The sequence below is a fragment of the Lolium perenne genome, chromosome 4 (assembly GCF_019359855.2).
Source record: "Lolium perenne isolate Kyuss_39 chromosome 4, Kyuss_2.0, whole genome shotgun sequence".
Classification (NCBI taxonomy): Eukaryota; Viridiplantae; Streptophyta; class Magnoliopsida; order Poales; family Poaceae; genus Lolium; species Lolium perenne.
The window spans coordinates 143312998-143338548 of NC_067247.2; the positions used below are offsets into that span (position 1 = coordinate 143312998).

General features: G+C 39.9%; 1 protein-coding gene and 1 pseudogene across 2 annotated transcripts; both read left to right on the forward strand.

The window, feature by feature from the left end:
• Nucleotides 1–1032: 1032 nt before the first annotated feature.
• Nucleotides 1033–24735, forward strand: LOC127294096 (putative disease resistance protein At3g14460; annotated as a pseudogene).
• Nucleotides 6844–15437, forward strand: LOC127294099 (uncharacterized). 2 transcript variants are annotated; one of them, XM_071818811.1, is made up of 11 exons: nt 6844–7387; nt 7507–7618; nt 7775–7840; nt 8056–8174; nt 8409–8724; nt 10506–10605; nt 10713–10868; nt 11176–11225; nt 11585–11669; nt 12033–14211; nt 15071–15437. In XM_071818811.1, exons 1-5 carry the CDS (start codon nt 7370–7372, stop codon nt 8499–8501), a joined length of 408 nt encoding a protein of 135 aa, XP_071674912.1. In that variant the 5' UTR covers nt 6844–7369; the 3' UTR covers nt 8502–8724; nt 10506–10605; nt 10713–10868; nt 11176–11225; nt 11585–11669; nt 12033–14211; nt 15071–15437. The 2 variants fall into 2 exon arrangements, with proteins under 2 accessions (XP_071674912.1, XP_071674913.1); XM_071818812.1 differs by lacking the exons at nt 11176–11225; nt 11585–11669; nt 12033–14211; nt 15071–15437 and having other exon boundaries at nt 10764–11106.
• Nucleotides 24736–25551: the final 816 nt, after the last annotated feature.

Here is a 25551-nt window from a genome sequence, read left to right on the forward strand (position 1 = left end):
GAATCGAAACGCAAGCTTTGCGTTTTCGCGAAAAAAAAATGTAGATTTCGGTCCATTTGTTTTGAGAATTTTGAGCTTCAAGTTTCAAATTCGGTGTGAAAGTTACGATTTGTATTTCACTTAAAATGTGAATATTAAGCTGAAACTGTCCGTTTTCCTAGTTGAAACATCGAAATTCTGAAGTTCTGGGCTTCTGGCAGGCTGCGGTGTTGGACGGAGAGGCAAGGGCGGCGGCTTCTATGAGTGGGGTAAATGGGGATGGAGGTCCTCTGTAGTAACTCATACTCTAGAAAAATCAATCCACATACACATTATGCACCGTCACCCGAGGCGGAAAGCACTCCGTCAGGCACGAGCGATGTGCAAGGCTACAAGAGCTGGGAGAAGCTGCGAGGAGGTATCCGATGTCTGCCCAAAAACCCCCTACATTGACAACATGAATAATTCTAGACCAGGGGTCAATTCTTGGATGTTTGTGGTGGCAGCAGCAGTGGGGAGCGGGAGACTACAGATCGAGGAAATAGCCTGGATGCTCAGCTACCAGAAATTCGCTGGTGCACATAAACGTTGTACTCCCTCCGTCCACAAATAAGTGGACATCTAGCCTTAAACTTTGTCCATAAAAGAGTGTACTTCTATGTTCCCAATGCACTTTAAATTAGCAAAAGTTATTTCTCTCTCATTGCACGGAAATCAAACCCAATAATATCTAGCACATGTTATCTTAATTTTATACATGCACTTAGCCTATTGGAGGTGAAATAATTAAAGAGGGGAGAGATGTTGGTTGCATCTTCCCAATGCATTTTTTCTCCCCTTTTACTAATTTGTCTTGAAAATCCCGCACGTCCACTTATTTGTGGACGGTGGGAGTATCTCATTATGTCAAGCATTTAGTGTCCAATGGAATTTTGGTGGAGGACCAAAGGTAGCATGTCCTTCTCCATACTTAATTTAAGGAGGTACATTTATGCGATATTTTTTCCTGCCATGGCCACATTATATGGATATTGCCAAGTCAAATTTGTTGTCTGCTTCTAACTAGTCAGCGTCACACCAAGTTTCCCACTCTCTAAGGAATAGTGTCATCTATAATCCTTTTGACTAGTGGACGCCGTGTATGTAACTTGACCAGGTCTATATACTCAGTACCTGATATGTAGCTGTCGTTCATTTCCCAATAGGACAACCCTGTAGCAATTCTCTGTGTGCACCTTGTACCTCCTTGGGTATTTCTTTAGTTGCGTGTTGAAGTGGAGAAAGAACTTGATGCTTAAGTTTTTATATAAAACCAATGTAGGTACATGCACTTGTTGACTAATTAAGCTTTGGTGCTGTTGTAAGATTCTTCTCCTTATTGACTGACATTCAGGAACTGATCGATGTTGCTTGGTATCCCCAACAATACTTTTGCCTAATCCGTCTCATCCGAGCATAAATGGCACCAATTATTCCACACGCCACAAACTGAGGGCAACCTGGAAAGAAATTGCAGAGCAACCATGGAAGTGGTTGGGGGCATGCTTGCTTCTGCCGTCCTCAAGGTGGTGACCCAGCAGATTGGGGCCGCCATTGGAAATCAAGCCAGGCTGCGGTGGAATTTCAAAAACGACCTTGAAAAGTTGAGGATGCTGCTGGAGTCGGTAGCGGTGGTGCTCGTGGATGCTGAGAGGAGGTCTATCAAGGATGCGGCAGTGCGTCTGTGGCTTGATCGCCTGAAGAACGCCATGTATGACAGCTCCAATCTGATTGATGAATTCGAAGCCAACACCATACCAGCTTCCCGAAAGGTATATATTATATGCAGCATGCGCTTTGCTAAACCCAGTTATTCCATTAAACTGGATTTGAATTTATTGTGCTTTTAGAATATCTTACTTACCTTCTGGTGTCTCCATTTGATAAACCTTATTTACCCTTTAATATGTCCATTTGAGAAGCTTTATTTCTATTTGTGGGGTAGGGAGTAAGTATGAGTTTCACATTGTGAAAATTGTTCAGATTTTCCAAGTTACTGAAGAATCAATGTAAATATTTTGCAGTTGGCAATTATGGTTCCCTGTCATACAGTTGTTTCCAAGATTGCTATGGGTAATAAGATGAAGAAGATGAGAGAGGAACTAAAGGCCATCACAAGTCAACACCAGAGTTTTAGTTTTGCAACAGACAGTAGCTCGAACGTACATCGATTTGTCGATGTACGGGAAACATCATCAAATGTCGAAGAAGCACTCATAGTAGGAAGACTTCAGGAAAGACGTAAAATCTTTGCTTCCTTATCGAAGAGCATGGCCCAAGAGACCATCCTTCCAATATATGGCATTGGAGGCATTGGCAAGACGACCTTAGCACAATGGGTTTTCAATTCTAGCCACTTCAAAGACTATTGCAAGGTCTGGATTTATGTGTCCCAGAATTTTGACTTGAATAAAATTGGCAACTCCATAATTTCGCAAGTTTCAGATGAGCAGATCCAGATGACTGAAAGGCAGATGATACATAATCGCCTTGCAAAGGTACTTGCTGGTAAGAAGATTCTGATTGTTTTAGATGACCTGTGGGAGAAGGATCCATCTCGGTTAGAAGATTTGCAATGTATGCTAAAGGTTGACAAGGGGCGCAAGGTGGTTGTAGTAACCACTCGTGATGAAGAGATTGCAATGAAAATGTGTACAGTTGAACCATTCAAGATGGAGCCCTTAACAAATGATCTTTGCTGGACAATAATTAAGCAAAAATGTGCCTTCGAAGCTAGAGCTGATAAAGAAAGTTTGGAACTGGTAGGGAGGGAGATCGCAAAGAAGTGCGGAGGTGTGGCATTAGCAGCTCAATCTATTGGGTACATGCTACGGTCTATGACATTTGATGAATGAAGATTGGTGGAAAAGAGTGAAATATGGAACATACTTGCTGCTGAAGATGCATCTTCACCTCATCATGTGCATGCATCCTTGAAGTTAAGCTATAGCAGTATGCCGCCACTGTTAAAGTTATGCTTTGCTTATTGTGCAACCTTTGCTAAAGGTCAAAATATAGTTAAAGATGATCTGATTCATCAATGGAGGGCTCTTGATTTCATCAAGCCAGTGAACATATTCTCTACTTGGCAGATTGGTGAGAATTATGTTAGTCATCTATTGGGCATGTCCTTCCTTCAACATTCAAAGTCAGGTTTGGTGAGTTATTGCATTTCTCTACAACTGGACAATTTTATTTTTCTGCAGACTAGTCATTTGTATAAATTACATAGCTGCCAAGTTGAGCAAAAGAGAAGAAGGAAATAACCTTTTTAGTCAAGAGTTATCTTATGTAGCAAGTTACCAAGCTAGATATTTTCTAGTCAAGCTCTACAACTGGAGCAGTATGTTTCTTTGAAAGACATGCCATCAATAGAAAGAGTCAACTCTTTGTCCTTACCTTCCCACAAGAGAGGCTGTCCACTCCTCTCCATCCTCCACTTGATATGTTCTTCTTTTCTCCATTATAACCATAAGGGACATACATGCTGCAACTCTCATAGTATCTTTGTAGTGAGGCGGAGAACACAAGCATTCCATTATATTGAAATTACGACATAATAGAAAGTTACGACTTACAATAAACTTTCTTTATTTTCAAATGAATGGTGTTTCAGAAGTTCACATGTATCCCAAATTAATCTTTGACCATTTACTTTCACTATAGTACATTAGTAAATAACTATAAATAAATAATATTATAGTGATAATTTAGGGCTAGTGCTGAAACGTAAGAAAAATCAGCATGCTACATCATTTTTTTTCTTTCAAATATTCCAATATATATATATATATTATAATTTGTATATAACCCTCCACTATCATGAGGCGCACGCACACACAAAATAAAAGAGGACGATTACACTCTCGGTGACTTCTCACACTCCATTATTTCATCATTCTTTATGCATCCACCTCTGTTCCACTTTCAACTTTTTAAGTAAAGATACACTAGTTTGGTAGAATTAACTATATTCATTTGGTATTTGGCCGTCCACAATGAATCGGCTCTTAGCGCGTAATCCTAGGTGGGGGTATATTGAAACTAAACCTGGCATATTTTCTTACCAAAAGTTGTCTTTGTGGTTATATATTCCTAATTATATTTGAAGTCTAAGTAGGCTCACATTCCTCTTTTTACCTTAATTATAGTTTCAGGAATCTATATTAGTATTTCCTATGCACACCTCTGACGGTCTGACCACTAATTTTTCAGTTGGTATACTAAAAATTTCATCACATATATTTTATAAATAATACACTAATATAAAATGATTGGACTACAGAAAACTTACACTCTGAAGTCCTTTTGCTACAGACTGGTCAATTGCACAACAAAGATGTTACATTGTTCACCATGCATGACCTGGTGCATGACCTTGCAAGATCAGTCATGGCTAATGAAGTTCTGGATGCTAGCAAAAATGGAAATATTGGAGGAAGCAGTTGCCTGTATGCATTGCTCACAGATTGCAGCAAGCCATTGAATTTATCTATTATTTGTCCTGCGAAGATAAGGACTCTACGTTTTCTGGACTGTGGCAAAATTGTTGTTTGTGGGGCTGCATTTTCGTCAGCTAAGTACCTGCGGGTCTTAGATTTAAACGAATGCTCCTTACAGAAGTTGCCACGTTCTATTGGTAGACTGAAGCATTTGAGATATCTTAGTGCTCCGCGGGTGCATGATCGAATGATCCCCAAGTGTATCACAAAGCTCTCAAAATTGAACTACCTAAACTTATGTGGATCTTCTAATCTTTCAGCATTGCCGGGGTCAATTGGCAATATCGAAGATCTAATGCATCTTGATTTATCAGGTTGTTGGAGATTAGAGAAACTCCCGAAATCATTTGTAAAGCTTAAAGCATTGGTGCATCTGGATTTATCACAATGTTATATGGTTAATGGTATCCCGGAAGCTTTGCGAGTCCTTACCAAACTCCAACATTTGAATTTGGCACTGCGTTATTGGATCCAAGCAGACAGACATCATCTCAGAGGGCTACCAGAAGTCATTGGCAATCTCACTGAACTCCGGTATTTAAATCTATCACGGTGCATTCGTGCTATCTTTGGTGTCCCATTAACAGATCAAATTGAAAGTTCCACTCGCCGGTGTTCTTTGTCTGACAATTCATTAACAGATCCAATTGACAATTTCATGGGCCATATCTGTGCCCTTTCCAATCTAGAGCATCTGGACTTGTCTGAGAATATATATCTTCTTAGTATACCTGAATGTATTGGCAGCCTTAGGAAGCTACACACACTGGACCTTTCAGGTTGCGACGAACTAGCAAGGCTTCCAGACAGTATGGTTAACATGGATAATCTGAAGGTTCTTAATGTGAAGGGCTGCCACGAACTGGATAATTCCATTCTCTCCCGCTTCAAGTTTTTTGCCTTGTTGCCGCACTTTGTGGTGCATGCCGGTGATGATGAATCTAGCAATTTTGTCCTGCTTCAGCATGCAAATCCTGATGAACTGCACATAAGTAGAATTGAAAATGTGAAATCTACAGAAGAGGTGCAGAGTATAAAGCTGATGGAAAAACAAAGAATTGTAGAATTGAAATTGGAGTGGACTGTATACGCTGAGAAGTACGTGGATGATATGGAAGTGTTGAGAGAGTTAGTGCCACCTTTCACTTTAAAGAAGTTTGAGATACGAGGTTATGATTGTGTCGGCTTTCCAGCTTGGGTATTGAATATTAGTCATTACCTCCCAAATCTTATCAGCATTACGATGGTGTATTTGCCCAAATGTAGCAACCTACCACCACTCGGGCAATTACCGAACCTACAATCATTGGTACTCGAAAGAATGGACAACATTGCGAAAATTGATGAGGGCTTCAACGGTGGAGCGAGAGCATTTCCTCGACTGGAGAGATTTGAACTAACTGGTATGGAAAGTCTGGAGGAATGGATCACGATATACTCCAGTGGTGAGGATGGTACGAACAAGCTCATGTTCCCCAACCTTGTCAGACTGAAGATACGTGATTGCCCTAAGTTGAGGTTGAGACCCTGTCTCCCTAGAGCTGCCTACTGGGTGATATGGAACAGTGATAATGTACTGTTGTCACGGGGAGAGAGTGTGCCGCGAACCGATGCTTCCTCTTCTCCAATAACTAAAATAGATGTTGGATCCTGTAAGCTGCCTCTACATCAGTGGAGATCACCACCTCCCAGGGCTCTCTAAATTAATTATCAGCGATTGCAATGATCTGACCAGCTCTTCAGATATCATCCGAGCCCTATCACCCCTCCAATCACTACATTTGTCCTCTTGGAAAATCATGACATCACCACCACTCTGGTTAGGAGAACTCAACTCTCTCAAGAAACTTGAGATCTGGGGATTTAAGGGCATTGGTTCTTTTCCGGAAATCATACAACAGCTCACCAACCTCAGAGAGTTACAAACATTTTTCTGCCCTGAACTAAAGCAGTGGTGTGAATCAAAGGAGAACAAGCCCAAACTTGCTCACATAGAAGAAATGGTACGACCCTGCCAATTATTTATCATATTGCTTTTATTTTTGCATTGAACCCAGTACTTTTGGGTCCCCGTGGGTCCTTTATTATTCAACAAACTGGCAAAATAAACACACAAATGAGTTCTAGACACAGACAACATAATGTTAATCTTGAGGATAATCTGACTGGTAAGAACACATAACAAAATCAGGACAGCCACATGAATTTACTACGTAAAAGATTCTCTAGAAGCTATACTCTCACATGTGTGGGATGCATCTAACCTATAATAGATGCCCCCCAACGGGGGCCTCACAGCGCATCCACGACAGCCACTTCGCGCGGGCCGGTTGGGTCGCTTGCCTCGCGTCTAGGCCACGTCTGGTTCGCTGATTGGACATGAATGGGTGTGAGGTGAGACAAAATCAGAGCCCCCTGGAACAAACCCTAGCCATTCGCGTGCAGCCGCCGCCTCTGTCTGCCTCCTCCTCTTGCCCCGCACCCCCATCCCAGCCGCCACCTCCCTGCTCCGGCTGGTCCTCTGCGCCGTTCCGGTGCCGCTCCGCCTCCCTGGCCACCCGCCCTTCTCCTTCTCCCTTTCTCCGTCTTCAACCCCCAGCCTTCGCGTGACCGCGCCACTCCGCCTCCTTGGACGACCGCCGGCCAACAGGAGCAGCGCATCGACGGCGCAAGCAGGAGGGGCTGCTCGAGCTCCGCCCTAGATGGAGATGGCGGGGCGTGCCGGCAGCGCCTCGAGCTCCACCTCGATCTACTGCCTCGCTGCCAAGCAGCACCAGAGGGAGATGCTTCTCTGTAGACACAGAGACGGACGGTAATGTCGAGTCGAGATGGGCTGAACTCCGAACAACATGAGAGAGGGTGCCGATGTAAGTTTTTCCTTCCCAAATTGATAATTTTTAGGCACCATTTCCTCCAGATTTCGAGTTCTAATCACTCTTAGATGAACTTCTAATTTTATTTTGTTCTGGGTCTGATGTAGCTTTAGATGAGGAGCAAACACATTTATCAAAAGAGAAACTCTCATCTCAAAGTTAGGCAGGAAAAGAAGAGAATGAACTTGACCAGCCAGAAAAAGGCTTCTGAACATTCACACAATGGTGATTCAGTTTTTCTTCTTCTGGTTTGTTTGGAGGATTTTGTTATTGCAGCACTTGAGACCAAATTATTGCTGGCGCAATGTTATTGCGTCTGCAATTTTAGACCAAATTTCATACAACAACGAGAGATTAATATTGTTTCACTTGATATTGCAGGAAATGTAGTGGTGCCTTTGAGATTGCCTCCAGAGTTGGATGTCAGAGTGTGCAAAGCATTGACAGGTACCACTTCTTTTTTCTTTGTTTTTCCTCTCTTCCACTTCCATATATGGCGTGAACGTGAGCCAATGCAGCTCATGCAGATATCTTAAAATGATGTACTTGACGTTCACTTCTTTCTTTTGATTTGTTTGGCAACTCGCTCTCTGGCATAATATATTGGTACGTTGTAATTTGCCATATTGATTCCCCAGATCTTGCTGTTTCTGTTTGTGCAGATTTTAACGTGGAAGAAGCACATGTCTGTATTTATTTCTTCTTTCTATCTTTCGTTGTTAAGATGAAGAAAATAAATAGAAGAACCAATTCCGGTGGTGGTTTTCTATTGAAAGTTAGCGTGAGATACAGAAACATCTGCAGATTTCTTATATAATGGCAAGCTAGGATTTAACCTGTCATTGGTCGGGTAGATTATGTTGAATACTTTATTTGGTATTCTCTCATCAAAGAAGTTCACAATTTGTATGATGCGTCCCCTCTTTGGCTATATACTTGCATACTTTATAATTTCAGATATTCTCCCTGGTTGTAGGTATTTGAATTCTAGCTCTGTTTGCTCTCCAATTGACAGGTTGAAGCTATAGGAGAGTCAGATCGTCAATGTCTCTGCCACTGCCATAACCACAGACTAAAACCGAGAGATTACTTGGAAGGGAACCACTGATCCCTTTGAGAGTGGATATCATCAGCGGCATGACATGGCACGGGAAGCAGCAACCAAAACAAGGCAAGGCCAGATGTCTTGAGCATCACGAGGCGTGTTGCCTGGTGTTGCAGCGTCACCCTATCGGTGGAGCACGCTGAGCCTGTCGGCACCCATCATCCAAGCTGACGCCGGCGATGAGAAATTATCCGGAGCTTAGGCGCCCAAATCCTCAACCAATCAGGTAGAACCTTACACTTGCGCCAATAATATGTTTTTTTTTTGGCTTTCTTCTGTGTTGATCTGATACATGGTTGTGAGAATATAAAATATGCATGCGCAGATACATAGAGTTGGCATCCCGTGTATAAAATATGCATGCGCCAAGTTCTTCTATGTTGCCCGATTTAGAGGTGGCATCCCGTGTACATAAATATGCATGTGCAGATACATAAACATCAGATTTCAGTGTCATCACAAACATGACACATATCAAACTAATGTAATGTTTAATCAGAAATGAAAGGAGGCTAGGAGCTTAGTAATTGGACGATAATACTGGTCAAGTGAGGAAGGAAACGATTTGGTTAGCATTTATGTGTTCATTCTAGATCTGCGTACCATAAGTCAAGTTAAGGTTCATTCCTTTTTAACTAAGCTGATTGTACCATGGGAAAAAATCACATTGTATATTACGTATTGTTCTGTAGAGATTTGTGTTTTGCGACATGAGAACCGTCTTGTATCTTCCGCCAAATTCACTTCTTGTTAGTATATATATGATCGCTGGTGTACATGCGAGTTGCAGACTTTAACAGTTACCTGCAGATCTCTGAAAAATAGTGTCGTATTCGGAAACTTGAAAACTGTCGTGGTGTGGTTTGGCCAATAAGTGGGGAATTCACACTTCCTTGTCTAATGTAGGAATGTAGACAAGAGCTAAAACAGAGCCATATGATCAGTATCGGGATATTTTGTTACAGCAGACTGTAACCTATGCATATCTCTGAATTTACTAACTACAGTGCACACTGTCCTAAAATTGTATAAAGCTTCTGTGTTGTCTTTTGTTATAACTCCATTGCATGCATTCCTGTATAAATAAGCCAAGAGAAGAAATGAAAGGAATTCCATTACTTCATGATCACTAATAATCGTACACCAAATAACTATTTTCAGAAGTAGCATGCGTACTTAGGTACCACTAAACTTATTTATCTTGACCATAATCTTTTAGATACAAGGTTAGTGTTTTATCCATGGATACAATTCATCATCTATGGTTAAAATTGAATGCTAAGGTACAACTTAAAGTTACACACATTTCTTTTGACTTTGTGAGGACTTGGAATGGTTTCTAATATTTTACATATGTTCTAGCTGCACATATATTAGCTATTCTATTTACTTCAGCCTGCAAAAGCTGATGTAGATCTTACTCTTTTACTCTTAGATTCTTATGTGCTTGACATTTTAAATTGAGATGTATGCTTCAGTACCTCTTTCCAGACGTAAAAACTCTATTTTGTAATGTCTTTAATAGTGCTATTTGAGTATCTAATTCTTGGAGTAGATGTTATCAAAAGTTCAAATGGGACGAAATTGCTTGGTTGTGGTCGGTTTTATACTTTATATAGGAGCTATAAGCTTTATTTTCTCCCTTTCATATTCATTTATGATATAATTAGCTTAAGTAGGCTTCTGGGCACTTAAATACCATTACATTGCCCGCGTCCCTCCCTCTTAAATACTAGATGTTGTCCCCTGATTTTCATCTCTATTGTCACTTCCTAGCTTTCCTCTTCCCCACATGATGTATACATTTTAAATATAAATTTCACTAATTGTGAATCGGAAGAGAGCTCTTTCATATGTGTTCTTCAAGTCTAGCAGTACTTTGTGTTCTCTTTCCCTTCGAATATAAATTTCACTAAATATGAACCGATCCTTTTCTTTGCTTGGTTGTGCATGAGCAGACTATTCTACTCTCATCGAGACCACTGGCTTCGTTTCCTTGATTTGCAGATGTAGCTGGCAGCATCTCCGCGGTCTCTGATGTTGTGCTCACTGTCCCGGGAAGGACAATTGGTGAAGCAAGGAGGGATGTGCTCCTTTTCGACACAAGGTGGACTACTCACTAATTGTGGACCTTTCCTTTTCTTTCCTTGCTTGTGCATGAGCAGACCATACTACTCTCACCAAGACAACTGGTTTCCTTTCCTTCATATACAGATGTAGCTGGCAGCATCTTTGCAATCTCTTATGTTGTGTTCACGTTCCCAGGAAGGACCATTTGTGAAGCAAGGAGGGATGTTCTTATTTTCGACACAAGGTGGACTACTGATTCGTATCCTATGCTTCCTTTGTAGATACATTTGATTACCAAAGGTGATTTGCCTACTGCCTTTTGTGCTGCACTGTGGACATAAAATTAATTTGCCCTTTTGGGTGATAGGGCTTTTTGAATTAATGTAAATACACTGAGGTTCCGTGGGATGACAGAATCATCTGTTGTTATCTTCGTTAGCACAACCGTTGAGTTTATGTTGTTGCACCTTTTTTTTCTACGAACGTGTACTGTTTTTTAGTGAACTTTGGACCATTTTCTTGGCTTATATAGATTTTTATATGATTGGAAAACTTAATTGTATTTCACGTTTTATTTAATGTTTGCATGATTCATGGTACATTTCAGGTTTGGGTGATCTAGCCATTTGGTCCTTCTGCAACTAAATGTGCTAAATGGTAAGCTTCAGTATTAATCTTTGTTTCATTCCCATTTTTCTCCCACGCTGCACAAGTTCATTTTTGGGGTTCAAATTATTTTAGAATCTGTTCCATAATGTGTTTGGAACTCTAGGTGATCCCATATATGTACAGATCAGCATGTGACAACATTCTGCACCTTTTTTATTTTATTTTGGAGGGTCTACTCATTCGATAAGACCTTGTTTGTCATTGTAGTGTTATTTAGTTAATCGACCTTGTCCTTCCTTTTGCTCCTTCCAGATATGGTGCATATATAAGTTATTTAATGTGCTATATTGACAGTGAACCACATATTACTTAGGTCTATTTGTAGTAACGTTTCCATATATTTCCAGGTTCCATTAAAGTTGTTTCCAAGGAAGTAGAATGGATTGACTAGCTTTTCTATACTTATGCTGATAGCTCATCTGGCATGATTGAGTAAGTTCTTTCACAATTTTCCAAACATGTGTATGCCGTTATTTTTGCTCTCATAGTAGTCCTCCTTTCATTTCCAAGTTGTAGATATAACTTTAAATAGTGGATTAACATCCATATTAGAACAAGACTGTTATATGTGAATCACTATAAATAATGATGTAGCACTCCATCCGTTCACTAATATAAGATGTTTTGGAAAGCTAAGTTGTCTTATACACGAAGTATTAGTGAACAGAAGTAGTCATTGTTAATTCTTATGTAAGCTCATTCATTAGTCACGTACCATTTTGATGCAGTTATATGGTATTTTTTTGTGAGGTGCTATTACATATGAATGAGTTGTTTTCTAACTTACTGGAACAGCCCAGAAGGCATCAAAATTATTTCCTCTCATCTTGAGTTTCCCCATACCGAGGCTCGGATTTTGATGTTAGCATGGTATGTCATTGTTCTCTAAATGTGCCCGGTGATGTATCTTTTTTTTAGTAACTTATATGTCTAATACTAAATGACATATATCTTGTATCAGGAAAATGGAAAATGGGCTGTAAAGCAAGGTTATTTACTCTGGTGTGCATTATTTTTAAACTGTTAAAAATGTTTATCTCTATAATATCATAGTCATTTTGAAGTTTTACTGGCATGAAAGCTCTGTGAGCTGATAGTATTAGTAAGCTGAAGAAGTCATTCCCTGAACTAACCCAAGAAGTGAGTAGTCCATAAGTATGTAATTAGTAGTTAATTATATTTGAAAGGTTTATATTTGTCAAGGGTGAAATAACAGCTGAATGTTTGGGTTAATAGATAGGTTGTAAGTATGTAACTTGCGTTGTTGTCGGGGCTTAGATATTTTGCCTGAAAGGTTGTCATGCAGTTTCAGCCCACAATTTAATGTTTAATTGTCTGTAAGTTCAGTGCCACAGATCAGCTGCAAGTGAGTATCCATCGTCTCTATCTACTTTAGATGATATACTCTGCTTTCACTTGCCTATGACGTTTCTACGCTGGGCTCAAGGCTTTGTTCTATTACATGTGAAAGGCTCGCGGTTTATCTGAACAAAACAAATGGATGGTGTTACTTGGATTTTTTATGGAGATTTGAAAGACGCTTCTTACCCCTTAACTGACATTGTCTTTAATTGCATGCCTTTTTTGTATTAGGTGCTAATTGAGAACCATTGGGAACTTTTATCGAGGTGAGATTGTGTAGACCATTTGTCTGAGTAGTGTCTATCTGCAAGACACGTTTCTTACAATGCTACTGCTAGGTGTAATATATTTTCATACAATCTCCGTGTCTACTTACTCTCTGTCTGTTTATCATTTGCGCTGTGCGGGGCTTGCGCAGCAAGCCACTCCCAAAATATGGCTTCTTTTGCATCGAAAAAATAGCGAATCCATTCCTGCATAGTACTGGCAACTCTAATTAGTTCAATACTGGAAAAGTACAGTATATTATTCTGCCATATTTTAATTGGAAAGTGCTAGCAACTGAATGGTTGGTGTCATATTGACTTTTATCCTCTCAATTTCTTCTGTATTTTTATTTTGATGAGAAAAGAAATTGCCATCAAATCAGAGATGAGCCTCAAGTTCCAATTTTCTGAAATAAAATTATTGTGTTGTTCCATTTTCTTAGATAATAGTTGTTTCAGATGGAAAATTTAAGAGTTCCTTCTCCTATCGCACAAAATGTATTTTGGGATTGCTGGTGCGCTTTTGCCTCTTATGGATAACTTGGCGGTATCCAATATGTTCTTAAACCAATACTCCAATATTTTTCCTGCTTATTGGCCAATTCTTCTAAGTTTTTTTATAGGAATGGTGACTCTGGATTTATAACTGCTGAGCATCTATGTATATGCATCTTTTATATTGTGATAGCAAGATAGTTTATATTTTGTAATGTGTCTGTCAACCCATAAGCAGGATGCTCCTTGCTTCTGGGGACATATTGGTATGGTTGATCAGCCAATATTTTTCCTGCTTATTCGCCAATTTTTCTTAGTTTTTTTATAGGAATGGTGACTCTGGATTTATAACCGCTCAACACCTATGTATACGCATCTTTTATATTGTGATAGCAAGATAGTTTTTATTCTTTAATGTGTCTATCAACCATATGAAGTGGGGGTTGCTTAGGCCCTCATTTTTTAATGTGCTTTATAATTTAGCAAAGTAACTACAGTAAGTGCATCATGACCAAGTATTCTGCTTTTTAAAGCGCTTTTCATTCCTAACTAGACTTAGGAACTAAATATATGTTGTGTTCCCTTCAACAATATGCGATTGTGTTTTTTGTTGTTGTTGGTGTTGTACACATTAGTAAGAGATATTTAGCGTATATTTTCTTCATATAGATTTTGATTCCTAACAGAATCTGGGCTACTGTCTGCTTCAGATTGAATATGCCAGTGTATTTCTGCTGGTGTTGTCACTAGAAAGTTATATTTTTACTTCAGATATAGTGTTAAGTGATTCAGGAATCAAGGGTGAAAATTACAAGCTGCAATATGGAATGAGGTTGATGATCTTATGAAAGGTATTCAACTTTATAGGTGCATATTCAAATAATATTTAGTTTTTTTACTTGATGTATTCATTTTTTTTATTTACTCATGACATGATATAGGAAATGTATCATTGGCTTTAATTAAGAGAAGGACCCGTTTGTATTCATTTTTGGTCTTATGGATTAAGTATGGGCAATTATTTCATGAATCGCGTAGGAGTTAAAGCCATACAAAACAAAGAATAGTTCATAAATTGCCTTGGAGTTAAATCCATTCAAAATTCAGATATTGTTTATATTGTATGACTTTCCAGAAAAATAAGAAAGAGGACATTTCCTTCTCAGCAAATCAGATCGTATGATTACTAGACTTTGGAAATCGGCTATCTCCTTTTCTCGATCTACCTATGGATATCTTTAGTCTGACAACATAGAGCTGAATTTATCAATGTTCCCTTTTACACCATAAACTATTGCTTCACAATCACTCTCTCTATTTACACACCCGTGCTTAATTTTTCCTTCTTGACTTGATTGTTCGGCTCATGGAAGTATATTGTGAGCTTACTCTGTGTCTACACTTAATTACTTTTGGCTAAATAGTTGCTCTCTTGATATTCATGAAAGAGGGTCTCTTATTGTATTGTTTGTTGTTCAACATTTTCTTATGTTTGAGGCTTTCGCTACCACTATTTTGCTACTGTTGTTACTGTATTTTGCTTCAGAAGTTCAAGCATCCAAGTATAGTCAGTCGAGAGGGGACATGCAATTGTTGTTACTTGGCTACCAAACTTATCCTTAGGGTAGATTATATACATTAATCTAGATTGTTGAAGAATTGCCAGTTTCAAAGTGATTCTATTTCTTGACACATGAATAATGATGGCAGATACGCAACAACTGGTCATCATGGCTAAAAGGGATGACGTATCTTCCCGTCTTCTGCCGTCACACCCTGTCTATGAGCATGAAGATAGCTTGGCAAGCATAATTCCATCCTCCTTGACTTTGAGGCCAACCACTCTCAAAGTGAGATCCACGTCTTCGAATTCAACATAGATTATGAGGTGTGATCATCGTTACCTAGATTGAGATTGCTACCTTCTGTATTCTGTTGTAGGTAGAGAACTTAGTACTGAGTACTACCTGAGTACTACCTTGTGTGTATATACCTACTGTTATCTCAGAACCATGTGTATATACTTACCGTTATCTTTGTTGATTTCCTGCTGGTTTCATTAATTGCGTTTAATACATTCTCGGTGTACATTCTACACTTTACTAACTGTCTTCTCTTTTCTACCAATCTACTCTTGCATAATAGTTATTATGTATATCCCTCATTGTATATAAGTGTATGCTGCTCCGTTCTGATTTCGTGTTTCAGTTATAATTTCATCTTGATGTATTTGTTTTATAAATCATGTAAAATGCATCCCCATTACCTAAGATAATTTTCACTGCTGTTATACATGTTGTAGATTGGTTCAAATCCCACGGGATCGCGCCGCCCACCCGGTTCTTTTTTGGTCAATTGTGTCGTTTGGTTTGCGATTTCCGTACGAGGAATCAACCATGCAAGTTGTGCGCCTATTGCAGGGTTTCTATGGGTTCGTGGTTCGTGACTAAAACTACTAGGGAATGCATGCCTATAGGAACCTTGCGCTGTATGTTCTTGCGGGTTCTTAGTTCGGATGACCGTGTCTCGTGTTTGTGTTGTTAGCTCTATAGATCCTCTTATTGAGTCGGTGTGCTGTCAGATAATATGTAATCGGCTTAATTTTCTATGTCCTTTGTGCCATGAGTTTTAAAGACCATGCTGGACATGTAGATGATGATTTTGGTGTTCACTTATTTTTGTTCCTCTTGGCATAATCAACAACCATTAGTTTGCTCTTGGCAGAATCAACTGGTGGTATATAAATGAATGATTTTCTATTTGTAATTTAGTGTGGTTCGCTATATTTTGTAAAACCTAAGAAGATGTATTATCATTTTACCTCCTACAATGAGTCTTACGGGATCGTGCGCCAAGGCGCACATCAAAATCTAGTCTATTAACCTGTGATGGGCTTTGAAACCAAACAAAAAGGAAATATTTGCTAGTACTTTGTTTATTCTAGGAACCACCATCAGATCCAACTTCCGAACCTGTATCACTTGTTTGGTACGAGGGAATCAGGTTGGTCCATGGCCCAAGAAAAGCAATGGAAATTTCCTAAGATGGACTAACTTCTAGGAACCACAGTGATTGTGATGTAATGTCACAATATAGTTTATTCAGCACTCATGCGCTACACATCTATGTTTTCTTGATCTGAACAATATTTTCCCTGTGGCAAGTAACTCATCTGCACTAGAGTACTAGATTTCAAGTTCAAATATCAAAATAAAAATTCAAGCTAGTGATTTAATCTATTTTGCAGAATCTTTGGTAGTTTTAACAAGCCAGATAATGTGCTACGTGCACCACGCTCCAGAGACAGGAGGAAATTGTGGACCATTCAAATTCACAACTTCAGAAGACAGTCGTCAGTAGCAATGCGACTACAAAATGTGGCAACTGATAACTGAGACCCCAACACAAGTCTAGCAAGGTAATCAGTTTGTTTTGCCATCATGAAAATGCGGCGCACCCTTGATTCGATGCCACCTGACAGGTTCTAAATGATTTCACACAACCTCCTCTGTTCTGCCTCATGGAACTGGGTTTTTTCAGGGAGTTCTTTTGCAACAGATTTGTAGGGGACCTCTTTTAATCCTGTACTACTGTTGTATTGAGCCCATTATAATTCCGAAGAACTTTATTCTTCAGACTACCGTTACGGATTGTGTTGGTCTTCTTACATGTACGTTTGATCCCGTCCAAGCAAGCCTACTTAACACACGCTCAAACTGACGTGAATTGGGGTTTTATCTAGAAACAGTTTAGGAATCTTTCAAAGTCTCAAAAGCACACTCCGTGGGTGTTACGTTAGCATTATGATTGAAACAGTGGTGGGAAGTATAATCCACCACTTGTGTAAAAGTTAGGGGCCGTAATTTTGCATTTATAGTCTGTTTTTGTCGAAATTGGACTCCTTCGAAACTATCAAAATAACATAAGCCATAGTCAGGTGGAATACACTTTGTATCCTATAATACATTTTCCGCGAGCAATGGCAGAACATCTGAGAAATCTAAAGGAGCTCCAAGAGCATAAGGGGAGCCTTAGTGTTCTCAACCCCAAGAGCATTGACCGGCTTAGGGAACTTGGCAACGCCCATGATAATGATAAATTTGGGCGGATGGCCATTTTCTTGGAGCCCTCATCTTCAAGCTACACCACAAGAAAAAATGCACCGCCCAGAAAGCCTTGGAGAACAACTTTTGCGAAAAATGCATCACCCAAAAATGGCTTTACTGTCGAGCATATTGCTCAATCTGTCAAACTTTTGGAAAATCTTTCCCTCACTCTCCCTACAAGATTCAGTGTGAGGGCTGCACTTCCTTAACCATGCCTTCCAAGGTTTGGAGGCCTTGGGCGACTGTGAAAAGCAAAATGTTTGCTTGGCTGGTACTCCAAAATAAAATTTGGACGGTGGATAGGCTAGGGCAGCGTGGATGGCGACATTGTAGCCTTTCTGAACTTTGTAACTAAGTCCAAGAATCCTCTTCCCATCTTTTCTTGAAATGCCGCTTCATGATTAAAGTTTGATGGCTTGGCCTCCATGTGGTCAACCCGAGTGAGTGGCATGTTGCTCAAGCCATCAAAGATTGGTGGAGCATCGTTGTTCAAAATAGAGGTAATTCCAGGAGAGCCATGGCATCCCTTTCCATCCACGCGTATTCCGGAACTGCTCGTCGACCGTGTAAGAATCTCACGGTATGATTGCTGCACCCCCATGGGGCTCTCACAGGCGTTTGGATTTTGGGCCGTCCGATCGAGCTGACGTGGCGCGATCTCGGCCAGCCATTCCATCCAGGGCGCGAGGCCCTCCCGCAGACCCGCATTTTATCCACGGGTCCTGTGAAGCCCGCTCGGCCCAGACTCTCCCGTCGCTGTGCCCGTCCTCCTCCCAATCCCCGCACGCCTCTCCCCCAATCGCTCACCTCGCAGCCTCTCCAATCCTCTGCCTCCACCACGGTCCTCTCTGGAACAGCCGGCGCGGGCGACGGGCGGCATGGCCGACCTCCGGCAGGGGCCGCCGGCGGCGCGGCCGGTCAGGCGACCTCCACAGGGGCCAGCGCGGCAGGGCGGGGCGGGCGACCTTCGCCACGGTTCGGGCGAGAGATCCCCGGCGAGCAAGGTGCGGTCGCGGAGGAGTACTGTCCCAATCCCCTCGTCCAACCTTCTTCAACCTCCTCTTTCAAGGATACCAGCAAGAAGCACAACACCCTGCCTGTCCCGTCCTCTTCTTCGTTGGTTGGAAACGTACAGGTTTCTTGTTGGAGACCTACAGGTTTCTCCTCCACCTCCTTCTCCTCTCTCTCTCATCTCCAATATCCATGAATTTATTCCCGTCAGATCCAGATCCGTTTTATTGAAGCAAGGCATGAACTGCCATGGTATGGATGCATCCAGATCTGAAGAAGCACCTTATTTTTTCTTGTGTTTTGTTCATGTAAAGGAACACTTCTTGGTGCTGATTGTTTGGATTTTTCATTGTAAAGGAAATAAGGTATTCTGTATTTGGAAACAGAAGCAATTTTTTCCTCCTTTATTTTCGTACTTAGCCCAAATTAATCTACAGAAGGAGCCTGTACAGGTGGACTGACCACCCCTTATTTTAAAATATTACTCCTGATATTGTTTCCATTTCATGACCGATGTAATTTTTAACGTCATTCATGTATATCATGACAAGTTCTTTTATCTATGATCATGGATTTATTGCCAAATCACTTATCTTTAACTTTTGTAGTCACTTCATGTTGCTTTTAGATCGGAAGTTGCAATGTAAATGTGTTGGCCTGTTGAAATCACTCAACTATCTGCTGTAGGCAAAGATATACTTTTTTCATTCATTTCTTACTTTAAAGCATGCCATTAAATTGACATTTGCTTCACATGGTTTAGTGCGTCACGGATTTATACAGCTACCTAGCATACAATAATATTGTGAGCCAGTTGAAAAAATAGTTGTATACCATTTAAGTTCTAATTCGTTACTGTTTTTCTGATCCACGTACTTACTAACTCTACTTTGTGTTTGTATTGTGTCTCACAGGTGATCAGAACTGACTATTGCAATTATTAGCCACTCTCATGTGAGCTATTTTTACTCATAATCTGATTTCTCTCTTAGATTATTGCTCTCAGCTGACTAATACTCGGTCATATTCCAAACTTATATTTCCCAATGTTACCTGAAGCAGGTAATGACGCAGGTCTGCTTATGGTGGCTGGGAGATGGCTAAAGGGAACAAGATCGATGTCGTCGTCCTCAGCGCTGTGGAGCGTGGTTCCCCTGTTGTCCTCGTCCCTCCATGAGCAGCCCCAAGGATCTGTGGCCGTTTTTCCATGGGAGTAAATGGATAATTCAGGCTCGGGTCAAACGGCAAGCAGATTCCTTTACGGAGGTAATCTACTAGGGCCTCTGTCCCAAGTTTTAAAGTTGAAGCATTGCAGCCATCTGCATCGTAAAACAGCATTTTTTTCTTTTTCCTTCTTTTGCTGCTATTTCTCACTCGAGAGGTATATCATCTGCAGATGGAGCTGCTGATGACATATCGTATAACAGAATCCTTGCAGTCTTTCAACAGCGAAAAATATGTGCATGTAATTGAGTACCGGGATCTGCCTCAAGTATATGTGGTTTGTTGGTCTAAATTTCAGGTACATCTCATGCTTACCTATTAATATCCGGATGATAAATCAAATGCTTGCTGCCATTTTTATCAACTATTTTTGCTTCATTCATTTTGGAAATGTTGCTCATTCTGGAACCGTGCTAAATTAGGCTTTAGTTCTGCTCCATTCTTCCAGAGATAAAATGCTTAATGTATCGACCGTTAAAAAAACTCCCTAATCCCAGCTGACCATCTTCATCAGTTGATTTTAGCTCCAAGTTATAAAAGACTCTGATTCTTTTGCCTCCCTTCACGTTGACTTGTTGGTGCAATTATCTCAAGGCTACTCTTGTTGTGTGTGGCTGAAACAAGCTGTTGCTAATTTTGCTTGCTATTATTTATTTGCATTTCTGCTGGAGAGGATTGACGAGGAGATGCCGAGGACGATGACAAGGAAGTTGTACTTCGTCTCCAGGTCAAGGGAGAGGTGGATGGCCACTATCTTTAAAGTTGCTATGTTTTCCTGAATTTTCTTAGTCGGATTTCCATTGCAGTGAGCAAGAAAAGAATGTCTGGTAAATCTCCTCTTCATTTCTTTTTTATTTCCATTAATACTCGAGTTGGCATTTCTGATAGTTTTGGTTGCTGTTGGCAGCTGCGAGGTGGATCATATTGAGTGATGTAAGATCGGTGATTCTATGAGAAATCCTCTGACTGGCTTCTGAAGGTACGATGCATCATTCTGATTAGTTTATCTGACAGTGAAGCATGTGTTTGTGTGTGGTTCTTGTGATCTTGCATGATTTGAATGTTCAGTGAGAGAACCAGATCATATGATGTTTGATAATAATAGCCTTTTGTTCCTGATATATCAATTGGTGAAGTTGTAGGAATATACTAATGTAGATTTTTTTTTGCTTTGTTATTTTCAGAAACTGATGTCCTGTTCACATGTTAGAACATGGATAGGTACTTCTGGATTGTCCCTAAATCCTGGGCAGAGGCATATCATGAACGTGCACCAACTCTACAAGCAGAACTGGCTGAATTAGCCTCGGAAAATCACAAGATGAGCAGACAGTGACGCCGCAGATGAGCTTGGTGCTGTACTTGCTGCCTGTTATTGATCATCCTGATCCAAGCAAAGGGACTATTATCAATGGTCCTGACAACAAGCCTATCATTGGTGTTCTGCAATACTGACCTTAATGTCCAGGTTAGACAAAAGATCATTCGTGTAGCCTCTTCCTGAGATATCAGTACCTACATCTACCCTGCGCAACTTCCAACCATCCCTCTGTGTCTATCTTGACTGATCTATACATCATAAGGAATAGTTGGTTGGTCACGAGCATCAGTAATCTATCTCTAATAAACAATTAGCTTATTGGAAGGAGCCATGCATTCTGACCTCATAAAGGCAAACTATATATGAATATTTGTTCCTGCATGTTTCAGTCTTAATGTACAGCTGAACTTAACATGATTTCACAATACGAGTCATGTATCTTTCTATGTTGTGTGGGTTACAAAATTATATGACAAGTCTGGTAATGTAACAACATGAATTATGTGCTCTAGGCACCGGCTGAAATGCGCCACCACAAAAAAATCAGTAGGCCTTGATGTTTGAATTATAGGGACAAGTAGTTTCTCACACTTAAGAAGTTTATACTATGCTTGTGTGATACAGTCTTGTACGCTCTGTTCTGCTCTCCTTTATTCCTTTGTTACCTTCAGAAAAATCTGAGCTGGGAATTGTCACTTGAACTACATCTTGTGCTTTCGTTTGCCTTCTTTCAACCATTAGATTATATTTTATGCATGCATGGGCCATTCTTTGACATTTCTTACGGCGGGATACCAGAATTAGCCCTTTAAACATAGACATATATTCATTTTACCTTCTTGCCTTCCACTGAAGCTTATATTTTTCAATTCCGAAATTTGTTGAGTAAGAAGTGGCGAAAGTTTTGTTGGCTATAGAACCCCAAATTTTGTTGACTTCCTATTTTGAAAGTTATGCCTTAATCTCTACTGTTATGTTGCGTAGTTGCGAGGTAATAATTCTTTTTCACTAACCGATTGTGATCTTTCCTGGTGAGGTCCTTGTGCCCCTCCCAATTAAACTATTATTTCTATGATTCATTTCTCGTTTTCTTTAAGCATATACGCATCTATGTTTTGTGCATACTACAATGTTTATGAAAAGAAAATACATTGGGCCCGTGAGCAACTGTCCATGTTCTTCAATCATGAGGGAACGATTAATTAGACTTCATATTTATTCATTTCTTAACAAGAGCACTTGAGTGTGTGCTGAATCTAATGATTTTTTTTTCACTTTTCTGTGGTTTTTTCCATATTGAAACTGTTTTTTACATTATTCTCGTGTTAGGTTGCCCAGCCAACCGTTTCTTCATATGGTTGGAAAATTATATGACAGTCAGAGAAACTAAGATTTAACTCCATCTTGTTAGGACTGGGACTGCTGACGGTTGGGACTGCATTCACATGAGAACCTCCAATTTCTCCATTCAAGATTTTGTTGAGATTGGGATTGGGATTGTTATGTCAGTTAGAAATGTATTAAGATTTTTTGTAACTCTTTATATTGCGAACTGAATTGGGATTCATATTTCTTTCTTTTACTAATTGGCTTATTTTTTATAGGGTAATTTGTTAATGGTTTACTTTTGACAATTCTACCGCTCTATACTGAAAACTATTTGGATTTTGATTTATCCAAGCAATACTCCTCGCTTCCCTCCTCTCAGTTATTCAGGTAATTGTCCTTTACGTCTCTCTCTATTCTAGATCCAAACTCCCATTGAACCCAGATGATATGATAGAGCGACAGAGGGTGATGTTGCGATAGCTTGGTCGTGCTGACTGTTGAAAACATTGTAGAGGATTCAGCCGAGGTGGTGATTTTTATAATTTAGCTCTCATACATTTATTGCTCAATTTTTTATGCAGATAGGTAGTGGCACTGATCAATTGACATGCAGATATGATTCTCACATTTCTGTAGTTCTAATTAGTGTAAGGTAAGCTAGAACTAAGGCTTTAGATATTTCTTCCTTCAATATTTCACATGCAGATATGTGAATGTTACGAAAATAATTTGACTCTATATATTTTTCAGAGTGTATATGCCAAACATATGTGGCCCAGCCGTCCATTCTCAAGAAGTTACTTTGGTGAAATACATGATCTCCAAAATACACCATTGATCAGTAACTTCTATCCTTATATTTTGATTGCCCATGTCGCCAAGGATGACACTAGGAAGGTATCCAGTTACTAGCTGGATCATGTACTTCCTGCACATTTAAGAGGAGTCAATAAAAGAAATCAGCAAAGTTTGGAAACGCTCTTGGTGAATACCAACAAATGACAATATAGTATATCCATAAATAATCTTTGAAAACCTCCTTAAGAAATAGCATGCGAGCCAATCAGACCAAGGCCGATTAGTTTTGCATTACCAAAAATCTATTTTTGTGCATGTTTTAAGATAGAAATCTATTTGTGTGAACGTTTTCAGATACCTCAGACTCAGTGACTGAATTTTCATTTAGCATAATGGTTTGTTCCCAGTTAATTAAAACATGTAGACATGATTGCAACATATTTTTAATCTATTTATCTCCTCATTCGTGGACAAATGACTTGGCTTCAATTTCTCCAAGAGTTCTATGTATGCTTTCACAAATTGTTATGTAGTTTCTGTGATCGGCTATTGTCGGTTTCTTCGAATAGTTCTCACAAAAGTTGAGATCTGGAGTCTGATATGCATTATCCTTACTTGTATGGAACATCAAAGATCTTTGGCATAAGTAAGAGGGGACAAGATTGTGATTTGCATCTGTATATCCATAGAAGTAGCTGCTACCCACTCTGTCTCTCTCGCCATGTCACTGGTCTCACTGCTCATATGTTGTGATCATGGGCGAACTCTACGGAGAAAATATCCAACACATTGAACGGGCAATTGCTACGAGGGATCCCTATAAGCAGAAAAGGAATGAAAGGGTAATCTCTGTACCAACGGAACGACGCGCTGACGCTTCCGCAAGATGCAGTTGGGGCAGCTGGTGTGGCTGATGTCTCATTTTATCTTTTTGTGTAGTCTGCAGCGGAACACTGAAGTATGTTGCCATTTATTTTTATTCTCATGTAGGCTCCTCTGCAAATAAATTTGAATTGAAAATAAGATGTTTCAAAGTTTCTTCTCAATGGTTTGTATACTAAAAGCACATTCACGTGTTTCTCATATACACTCAGTGATGATTTACATAGACTGAACTTTTTTGCTTTTTTAGCACATGTTTACTTTGTAATGTAACTGCAGGTTACATAGACGTTAGTAAAAACATCATGATGTTTCTAATTTTCCTAATGCTGTTCTCGCCCATTTTTTATCTGTACTTTCAAGACTCTACATTGCAGCTGGAAGGTGCTACTGTGTACACAGGAAGGTGTGTGGAATCCAATCTTCAAATACATTGAAGAAGCAACCAACATGGTCATACACTGCTCAAACAGCTAGAAGATAAATATGAATACCTGATGCGGCAAGTCAAACCGTTTGTTAACTTGGAATCAAGGTTGTATCAACAAAAAGCTGGTGTGCAGTCTATAGTACCAGTAGGGTCGTTTATAGCCAACTCGATTCTGTTGTTTGATCGCTTTTCAACACAAGTGTTATCACCGATGCTGGTCGGTTAGACTATATGTGTAATTTTGCGATGGTTTCGGTAATCATGTTTACTCTGCTGTCTCTGTCCTCTAAGGTTGTTATAAAGCGTTTTACAAAACATCCATCGATGTTGAAGACTGGGTTATGGGCAAAGGCGTGACACTAAATTTGCTGCTCCGTTTGTAATTTCGTCTGCTTTATCCTAATTCAATTTTTACCGACAACTCTTTGTGAGCCTAAGAAATATATTATTATATTAGCAATTAATTTATATAGTCTTTATATAAAATAAATATCGTCATGAGCACCACGGGATCGTGCGCCAAGGTGCACATCTAAATCTAGTTAAAGTTAAGGCGACGATGTGGTCCTTGGCCGTGTGACCTTTTGTTTTGTGTGTCTTGACTTTTTACCTTGACCTTGGGCTTTGTAACACTCTAAAACCTTCTTCTCAAACAATGGAATATTAGTCTTTTGTCTTCTTTAAAAAAATGGGGTAAAATATTTGAGAAGCACAAAATAGATCTTCCAATGTCTTTGCATGTCACAAATAGTTGAATTCACACAAGTCGTCCTATAAGACAGTAATTCGAACGTTTATGGCTTATAATGTCAAATGACAATTAAAACAATTGTTCCAAAAAATACCAGCCGGAAACAGAACAGTCCCTCAGGAGGTTCTGATTGTTAGAAATATACAATAAATATCCGTATTTGTAATATGTGCACAGTATATAATAGAAAGAAACTTACCCGACGAGGCACGTCGGGTCGGCCCAATCTCTCATACGATTGCTACTTCTTTCATTGTACCATGAGCAGCGACCTGACCTAGGGTTTGGCTTCCGCCGCCGCCGTCTTTCGCTTCCGCCTCCGCCGCTGCAGCGCCTTCT